This window comes from Hylaeus volcanicus, chromosome 1 (assembly GCF_026283585.1).
Source record: "Hylaeus volcanicus isolate JK05 chromosome 1, UHH_iyHylVolc1.0_haploid, whole genome shotgun sequence".
NCBI classification, from domain to species: Eukaryota; Metazoa; Arthropoda; class Insecta; order Hymenoptera; family Colletidae; genus Hylaeus; species Hylaeus volcanicus.
Genome location: NC_071976.1, coordinates 25,250,367 through 25,260,427, shown reverse-complemented (window position 1 = coordinate 25,260,427; position 10,061 = coordinate 25,250,367). Strand labels below are relative to the sequence as shown.

The following is a 10,061-nucleotide window of genomic DNA, read 5'->3' as shown; positions in this document are numbered from 1 at the left end:
AGACAACATGGAATTTAAAAGCTCCATCTAAAGAAAAAACGAATAGAGAAAATGTCTAAATTCAATTGTATTTTACTGAAACAATGAAAGAAATCAATCACAGAACATAAGAGAATCATTTATTCGAGAACAATAAGTTAATCTTTTTATATTATCTACAAATACCAGCAACGAATTCGTAAACGATTCTGATGACCTCCTTTGATGGGGGCCCTTCGGAGATGTTCTTCTCTACTCGTAGGAAAATGCGTCACAGTATTCCAGGATACTATTTCGTCGTGTCAAAAAGCACGTTTCTCGTTTTCGGGCGATGAGTAATGACTGTTTCGGTGAAACCTGCGAGTAAGAATACTATACCAACGGAATTGGTACTCGTCGAATTAAAGCTTGAAACGTGTAAGAATGAAAGATTGAAAATGATGTACGAAAGGGGAGTAGTTGAGGAGTAGGGGAAGAAGGAGGTGGGATAAAGCAGATAAAAAGTAGAGCTGCTCCGAAGCACGCGGTAGTTTCTCGTGTTCCTTCCATTTATCGAGGCACTTTTTGACTAAATTTTTGAGTGAATTTTGTTTCGATATCGTGTTGCTCTCTTTTTTTTTCGTCTCCCCTTAATCTCACTGCCTTTTTGAAAATTAAGGTAATACAATTTTTTGAGTATAATACAAAATTCGGGTTACTTTCAGTTTAATTTAAACTAAGAAACGATCTCAGTATGCACAGGTGAGCTCTATTATAGACACAGTCGACCACTATGCTATGTCATTAATATTAACTGGGGGTTATCGCAATGATACATTGATTACTTCGAGCGTAATCAAATGAATTAACGTAAGATACATCGAAATCTTGAAAATCGTATTACATTATTATTACGATTCGATACGTTCAATCTTTTTCTCTCATTTGTTGATCGTTCGATTAAAAAATTTCTAATTGAATAATTGCTTGGAAAATCGATGTCTGTATTCAGTCATTCAGTGTGTGGACCGCGTCGCGTCGTCTTCTATGCAGAGTGTATCGTATAACTAAATCGTCTTGATCATTTCCGTTACTCCGAAACGATCTAAATCTTTTATGTTTCGACATTTCACGTTACACTATATTTTTCTTTTTACAAGTATTATTATTATTTTTTTTTGTATTTATTTTTTTTTTATTAGTTTAATATTTCGATTCGTAACGAACCGTACAATCTTCGTAAATTTTATAATATTTTCGTAGATCTTTAAACAATGCCATCAGTCACAATAACGTATAACAATGCTTTGTTACGTGTTAAAATGTTCGAAAGAGGTGAGCGTTCGTTCAAGTACGTTCAAGTTGTTGAACAGCATTTTAAACACTCTGTGAGATTGACAGCCTTCTGAACACGTTCCTTTTTGAATGCTCCGTTCCATTGTGCCTTTCATTCTAACAGTGAAAATGTATTGCATAGGATACACGAAGAATTAAAGAGAGAGAAAACTGTTTGAAAATTTGTTTCTTCGAAGCCTCTGACCGTTTTGAAAATAGTGATTGACAATTAGAGATGGGCAGAATTTGATGCAAATAATAACAGATAATAAATAAAGCCAACATATTGCAAGCTGCTTCAATTTATTCAATCGTTTCGTTTAATATTCGAGTTATAAATAATATAGAACATTTAATTATTGGATAAATATGTTTTTTATTCGTTAGTCGAAGCTTCTATCCTCGTTGACAACCACTAAAATAAATATATTTTTTTTAAATAGTTGGTAGTTAAACGGCTATTGTAATTAAACACCATGAACAATAGATTGCGTTAACGTTGTAGATATTTCTGAAGGAAATTAGATAAGAGAAAGCATTTTCAAATAGTCTATTTAAAAGCGGCGATGATCAAGGTGATCAAGTTGTATGGTTCACCCTGTATATGTATTTTTTTTTGTAGGCGGATCGGACCTTATACATACCGGGTGTCCTGAAAGAACAGGAATTTCTGAATGTAAAACTGCGAGGACAGTGAACAGTGTTAAGATAAACCTTTAGGGTAAATGATCCCCGAACAGAAAATTGTTAAAAATGTTAGATTTTGTCGGCGCCAAAATGTTTAAAATCGTTTCGTGTCTTATCCTCCTTTTGGGCGTAAAAGAGGTAAACGCCGCTCATTTTCAAAATTGTACAAGTCGCAAAAAAATTTTATTTATATTACACGCGTATTCATTATTTGTCCCTTTTCGCGTACATCTCTCGAATGCGATTTGTCAAAGTGATGAACGAACTGTATGAAATTTTAACGATTAAAATATTTTGTATGATTATAATAATGATTTAAATACGATCCAACCAATTTATCCATCATTTCGACAATTATAATCATAATACTTTTGATTACAAATGCGGATTTACTCGAGAACGAACAAAATAATAAATACGCATGCGATACAAAGATAATAATGTAAATTATAATAATTGACGTAACATAGATTTATTAATCGAAATGTATGTAAATTGTACTAACGGTAACGGTATACTAAACCCCCTATTCTATTTTCACAAATTATATACCTTTTGTATTCTTTATGATAATCATTTTTATAGAACGTATATTTAAAATATTTGTTGTTGCGAACACGTGGTGAGAACTGTAACTGTGACGTCAAATTGTTGTTTTTGTCAAGATCGGGGCACGGCGATTGTCCTACAGAAATCTTCACCGATGGAAACTTTTATTTCTCGTCGATTATTTACCGTTATTTAACAGGTTTCGCGCCCATTTATAGGACCAGATCGAAGTAATATTTCCACGACACGTGGAGCGTTATAACTCATGCTCGCGACTCTTGCGATAACACTTTGGCTTTGGAGGATGTAGATTTTCATTTTTTCCCGGAAATTTCTTTGAAAAATATTAATAATTGGTACAGTTATAACTACACTGCGGATTTTATGCATTTATAAAATAAAATAATATAGAATACTGTATATAAGATATACATACATAATAAATGTTGTATACATTCTACAATTATTATAATAATATTGTCATTTTACTTTGCATAAGTGCGCATATTAATTTATATTACTTTATATCGCAAATGCATAATATCCGCAGTCTGGTTGCAACACCTTTTTTCCAACGTAACGCGATATCTTCCAGAAGCCAAAGTGTTAGTGTCATCATCTGGTTTATTAGATTTCAGCACTGGTTTTGTAACGACTTTTATATTGATTCAATCTTTCCTTTTTTCCTCATGTGTCGCAATTGGATGGTTATCGACGACGTTATTCATTAGTCGAACAAAATGCCTGGACAACTGCAGGAAATCAAAGCCAAGCGCGCTACTTTTGGAATGGGCTGCTTCTGGACAGGTGATTGCCTCTTTGGAGTATTACCAGGTGTCATCAGGACCTGTGTGGGATACGCGGGTGGACAGAAGGAGTCGCCAACATACAGAAATATGTACGTTTCGTTTACATTGCACGCCAAAAGTTTAATTTAAGCTAAAAAAAAGTAGCGATTTTTCGCAAAAATCAGTGAATAGGTACTTTTACTAAATTTTTCTATTCGATAACTTATTATCATTCTTATTACAGAGGCGACCATACGGAAGTCGTTGATATCGAGTACAATCCTGACGTGATATCGTACCCGCAGCTACTCGCCCTATTTTGGCAGAATCACGAATACGGCCTTACTACGAAGATCAAGCGACAGGTAAATCGATTTATCCCATTGATCCTTTCTCTTATGGGTGTCCAGTAGCTGATGGTGCAACATGGTCATTCTGTACGAGAAACTGAATTGAAAATGTACATCTTCCCGTTCCTAGTAATAATTGTATGAATGTAAAATTTCAGTACATGTCCTTAATTTTGTATCACGATGAAGAACAGAAATTACTGGCTGAGAACACGCGCGAACGTCAGCAACGTCAACGTACAGATTTGGTTCTCACCGAGGTTAGAAGATTCGAGAGATTTTACCCAGCCGAAGAGTAAGTATTAGCTACTACCACCGCCTCGCACACTACGTACATCTATATTCCTTATTTAATTATTTATTATTTTTTCTTCAGCTATCATCAAAAGTATCGACTCAGAAATCATCCGTGGTTGATCGAGAGTGCCGGTCTCACCAGCGACGAAGTCCTTCGGAATTCTCCCTTGGCCGCCAAGTTGAATGGGTACATAGCTGGTGCTGGAACACTCGAACAGTTTCAGAAGGACCTGCCAAGTCTTGGCTTGAGCGAGAAAGCGTCGCAGTATTTGGAAAAATATGTGATCGAAACCCAGGGAAATGGTTTATATTGCTAGCCAATGCTAAACGTACAATATTCGCGAATTATTCACACGAGACCTATATTGAAGCAATTCAATTCTTCGCGAGGAGAAGTTTTAAGGCTTATTTGCGTTGTTCCGATATCCTGTGCGCCTGTCTCTTAGGAAAATGTGTTTAGCCCTTTTGCTACGGCGAAACTGGTCTGCGGTACGCCACCGTTGAGCGGGATTCCAAATCGTGAGCGTACGTTTTTTGTGAGGGCTAGATGTTGACCGTATATAAATGTAGTGATCTTATTAATTTAATTTCGAGAAGGCTGTACAGTGATACCCGTTTGGTTGCGAGCCGTTAAATGAGGTTTCCTTAGCGGAGAAAATCCCATTTAGAGGCTGTGTATAGTATTAGTGATAAACATAAATGCTTCAACCAAATTTTGCTTGGTTTTAACCAAGTAAGATTCGTTTGGAACGAATTAGTCTGTCACCAGAAGTAAATTAGTTATCCATGTGGTCTGTCTTAAGTGCCTCACCCCATACATGTGCGTACTATATGAAGAGCGTTTATACACTCGTATATCCACTCGTGGTAGTAAAAGAGTTGAAACCATCTATTTAGAATTTAAACAACGCGAATAAGTATTTAGCATGATTTTAGAAAATAATTTACGCGACAGGTATCCTTTGTTAGTATTACATTCTCTCGTTTCCTATAACTGTTATCATAGCGCATAAGTCTCATCAACAGGATATTCATTATACGCGAATACATCGCACGATTGTTTGTTTGCACGCTCAATAGTTCATGGGTATCTTATTTCTTAAAAGCTGGTTAAAAAGATACTTACAGTAAGAATGCTAGATAGGCTGTGAAAAATACGTAATAACTCTTTTTGCAATGATTTCCTTAACTACCGTGTACGTTCTATAAGTATTATAAGTTTAATCACGATACTCTCTACTCGCATAAAATGAATAGACATAGACCATACAATTAGAATAACGCGGATTTTTCTTTTAAACAGTTTAAGTTACCCGTTTACGATAACATAGTATAATTAATATAAATTTATAATTATCCATAAAAATGTTATTATGCAGCATTTGTTGTTAACAATCTCATTGGCCGTGAGTTTTGAACAATGTACATAACTTTCGGACAACGGCGTTATCTCAAACGCACGCGCGTATACACATATACGGCCTCAGACACACGCATATTTAAATGTGCTTATTTCTTTACATGCTTTATGTGTCTTTTATACCTTATTTATGTGTAACTGGTTTGCATTAGGAAAATCAAAATATATGTTATAACTGTCTACAAAATTTACTGAAACATGAAAATAATAACAGTGATTTCCATGTATGTATTTTAAAGTTATGTTTTCATTTTGTTTCCTTCCAGTTGTTCTAATGCTAAGTTTATTCAATACGAAAATGGTAAGTTGACTATATTATACGAAGATCTACTTTCTTTTCATTTCCTGGGTCGGATATATACACCTACATAGTAAGGTGCTCCTTTGTAACAGTAAACAAAAACAAAAATATAATGACTAAATAGACATACATACAATTTTGGTATATCATTCGAGGTAGCAAGAAGTCGTAAACATGTAAAACTTCAAACCTTGTAAAGCACATTGCTTTGTTATTTGATCGCGCTACGATAATAACTACTTATATTCCTTTATGTTTCAAACGCAGTCTATTTAAATCTATCAATGAATTTAAAAAGGCGCTCAAGTAGTGGCGCCTGTGTTTATATGTTTACATATAATATGCGTACGCACAGGCTTCTGTTCATCTTATTTTTTACGATAGTTGTCTAGTTTCCTTATTTTTCTGTTACACACAATCAAGTGTACGGGCAAACATGTTTTACGAAAGAGTATGCATCGAAAATGGATAATGTCAACAGTCGAAAACCATCAAAGTGATCTTTTCAATATTAAGAAGAAAAAAAACGTGTAGTCTATTTAACTAATCAGTGTAAAGTTTTGTGGGAAATTTAAATGTTTGAATGTACGTTAACCAGTGGGTGATAATTTGTTGTACAGTTTACGTCGCATGTAGTTTGTTTGAAAGTAAAACGCAATTATGTATAAAGGTTATCTTACCATTGCGTTTCTCCTCGTATGTCACTGTTTATCAATTTCAAATGGGAATGAATGTGATGTAAGTGGGAAATCTTATAGAAATTCAAATTTTCAAATTCAATAGACAATTTTCTTTTTTTTCTGCATATTCATACTTCCGGTATTTCCATAACTTGGAATATAAGAGTTTAATTTATTCCATTCTGCGAGAATTTCGCGGAGATTTATTATAATTTGAAGACACTACGTGTTATTTAATTTACAGTTTATTTGTAATATTGATGGGTGTAAAACACCAGAATACTATACAAGCAATAGTATTTCATCCATTGAATTTTGTACAAGGGAAGATATGCCAAATAATGTGAATTTTACATTACCAGAAAATAAAAATGAAATTTCTGAGTTGCCTGGTAAATAGGAATTAAACTCATAGTTATGTTTAAAATCATAAAATAGTAAATATGTTAAATAATCTTTTATAGTTGGCTTGGAGATTAATTTTATACCACCAAAAAGAGAATGCAAATACGAAATTGATTTATTAGCAAATGAATTAGTTAGTGAGACAAAATGTATGAGTTATGATTTTTTTGATGCTAAAATACATACAACTAAGTGTGCCATATGTTTCATTTCAAATGACAATCAGTATCTGGTAAATATATTCATTTGTAAATGTGTGCAATTTTCATAAATAACATATTACATATTCTGCTTTGTCGCAGGACATTGTTGGCATGATCTTTTCATATATATTTACAGCATGCTATGCTGTTCGGTTTCACTTTAATGAACATGAATATGTTGAGTCTAAGAAATTTCTAAAAACAGATTATGAACGTACAGAAGTCACATTACCAGAGTTGAGATGTTCTTATAATGTTGTACATAATGCTACTAAGAAGTAAGTTTATTGACATGTGCTTCACAATATAATATAAAATTTATTATTATGAATAACTAGTTTTACATTATATATTATAAAGCAATTTCAAGTATTTAAAATTACTCACAGTGATTAATTTAAAAAATAAAAGAATAATTGTATTTAAATCCTACAGTAAAAAGCTCCACTTTGAAATGAACTTTTCAACATCAATAGTTTCAAAAGTGTTGTTACAGTTTGGATTGTTTTATATTGTGAATGAAGAAGAAGTCTGTGATAATATCATTCATGAATGGGACTTTGATATTTTGGTAATATTTTAAAGCTACAAAATTTATCATTTATGTTTTACATCATTGTAAAGCACAATGAAACCTTCATTCTAAATATTACATGAAATTTTTACACATGCATGATATTAATTATATTTTGATAAACTTGATAATATGAATATTTACTTCTTGATATTATTTTCAGAAGGAGTATGCTGAGAACAAATATTATAATTCTAATACAAGTTTGGTGAGTGTAATATACTTATTATTTTTCAGTTACATTACAGCAAATGATTAATACTCCAATAATTTGTGTTTCTGTATTAGTTGAGAAGTAGGAACTATGAAAAAAATATAAACTTCAGTATTGAAGTTTCAAAATCTTCAAATTATTGTTTTCTAATAGCTTTAATTGATGAAAGATGTACAAATAATACTCTGTGGAATCCACCTATGGGCAAGTCCAAACCATGTCAGTGGATAAAAGGTAAATGTACAGCCCATGATCAATATATTAAGATAAGTTGCAAATAACAACTAAAAGCTTATTTTCAGAGTGTTACTATACTCCTAAGTATGATATTGGTCCAACTGAAATTGGTGCTGACTCCTACTTGTACTGGCCAATTGGTATTATCACATTAATTATGTTTGGAATACTTGGAATTGTATACCTCATGTATACCATACACATTCATTGTATACAGGGAAAGAGGTTCTATATAAATTGTGGCAAAAGTAATGTCACAAAGATGGAATGTAATCAATTGAACATATGTACCTCGAAAGATAAGGGGAAGACATGTGAAAGCATTAGTACTATGAATAGAGATATTGTATTGTTATATCCTAAAAGTTCTGAATCATTTATGGCATTAATGGGAGATTTTCGTGAAATGCTTTCTAGAGTCTGCCAGTGTCCAGTAAGTTGCTAATGTAAATGCTATATACTTTACAAGTACAATGTAAATGCTCTATATTTTACAGGTACATGATTGGCACAATGGAACAGAATGGAATTATGTGGCTGAGATAGGTGCATCTGATTGGTTTGCTGAAATGCTCAATAAGGGATACCGTGTTATTTGGATAGATACACCAATGACGCGATCATTAATTTCACGAAGATTCAAATGCAATTCATATACTAAGAATTCCGAGCAATTTAACTTTGCAGAAGTTGGTGACTTTCGTGACATGGTATTCCCTACAATATTTAACATAGCAAAACGTAACATTGAAAATTCGATATTGGAGCAGCACAAACATTTTATTGTAAGGTCAGTATCCATCAGATTTTTGATAGATTATTGACATTGTAGTCTTAGAATGAAGTACATACATTAATGGTGTTTTGGCTTTTCAGATTAAAAGGATTTGAAAATTTTGAAAATGAAAACGATCCATTTATCGATTTATCTGTACATGTACGATACCTCATACCTCAAGATTTAAATACATTGTGTTCAGATTTGTAAGTTTTCATTGTTACTAAAAAATGTCTTTTATGTATAATGTGTTCATTTTAAATTAATCTTATAATACATGTGTATTTATATATATATATATTTTATTATACCTGTAATGTTATAAGGTAAACTGTACTTAAAATGTACTTAAGGTATTTTGCATGTATGTTTTAGGATAATGTCAGATTCAAATTTAATTGTACCACTTATAAGTCAAGAAGAGAATCTTATAAACAACACTTGTATGATATAGAATTTGATTTTTATAAATAAATATTTAAACTTAGTAGCATTCTATTTATTATATTCATACTTTAATCTTAGAAGTATTGGTTTTTTAATCTCAGATAAATTATTGCGTGAGCACGTTCACGACATCGTAAACACTTGAGTAATTCGATTGTTTTTAAACTATGTGAAAACAATTTATATACTTTAACACACCAAGAACAAAGTCTAGATCATCACAATAGATAGCAACATTCACGGATTTTGTTACGATTTTGATTGAAATTAAATCATTATAAACATATTTTGAAAGCGTTGCGTTGTTAAAAATCACGAAAACTGTAATACCGGCATCAGTGTGGTGTGTACCCGGAGCTCAATCGGTAATACTACGCGCGTTAATTTGAATATGAATTTAGTTACATCGCCAATAAGAATATAAAACATATTAAAAGATTATTTTTAAGTATTATTACTTTAATTTGACAGAAAGCATTTAGTGATGAAAATACATGGAATTCAAAAACGTTCGAAGTATTACAATAAATAAAACATGCATGATGAATGTTTACGAAATATTCGGAATGTTTACGTAAATATAAGGTATACTTTATACCGTTTATAATTCTTTTATATGAATTTAAAGTGTCTTTAGCACCACCATCAAATAATTCACTTTTCTGCGATGGTTATCAATGATCATTTTGTTATCACGTTAAATTGACCCTGAATATGTGTATGTAGCAACTCAAGGATAACGATTACGTTTCTGCGAGAATGATGGGAGAAGGAATATACTCTTGTCCTCAGATTTTCAGAATGATTAATAAGCAGCTGCTATTTAATTATAGATTCA

General features: G+C 32.3%; 1 protein-coding gene and 1 pseudogene across 6 annotated transcripts in view; both read left to right on the top strand.

Annotated features, from left to right (window-relative positions):
* LOC128883769 (peptide methionine sulfoxide reductase) overlaps positions 1 to 5,615 on the top strand; it is a 7,002-nt gene extending 1,387 nt beyond the window's left edge. For 3 of the 6 annotated variants that reach the window (XM_054136480.1, XM_054136471.1, XM_054136494.1), the window contains 4 exons: positions 3,261 to 3,427; positions 3,562 to 3,682; positions 3,826 to 3,962; positions 4,044 to 5,615. In XM_054136480.1, coding sequence (XP_053992455.1) covers positions 3,261 to 3,427; positions 3,562 to 3,682; positions 3,826 to 3,962; positions 4,044 to 4,281 — 663 coding nt within the window. In that variant the 3' untranslated portion in view covers positions 4,282 to 5,615. Of the gene's footprint in view, positions 1 to 458; positions 721 to 1,915; positions 2,119 to 3,260; positions 3,428 to 3,561; positions 3,683 to 3,825; positions 3,963 to 4,043 lie in introns of those variants that run through there. The other 3 variants (XM_054136464.1, XM_054136486.1, XM_054136502.1) reach the window with 3 other exon arrangements.
* Positions 5,616 to 5,947: 332 nt separating this feature from the next.
* LOC128883741 (uncharacterized) lies at positions 5,948 to 9,250 on the top strand (annotated as a pseudogene).
* Positions 9,251 to 10,061: the final 811 nt, after the last annotated feature.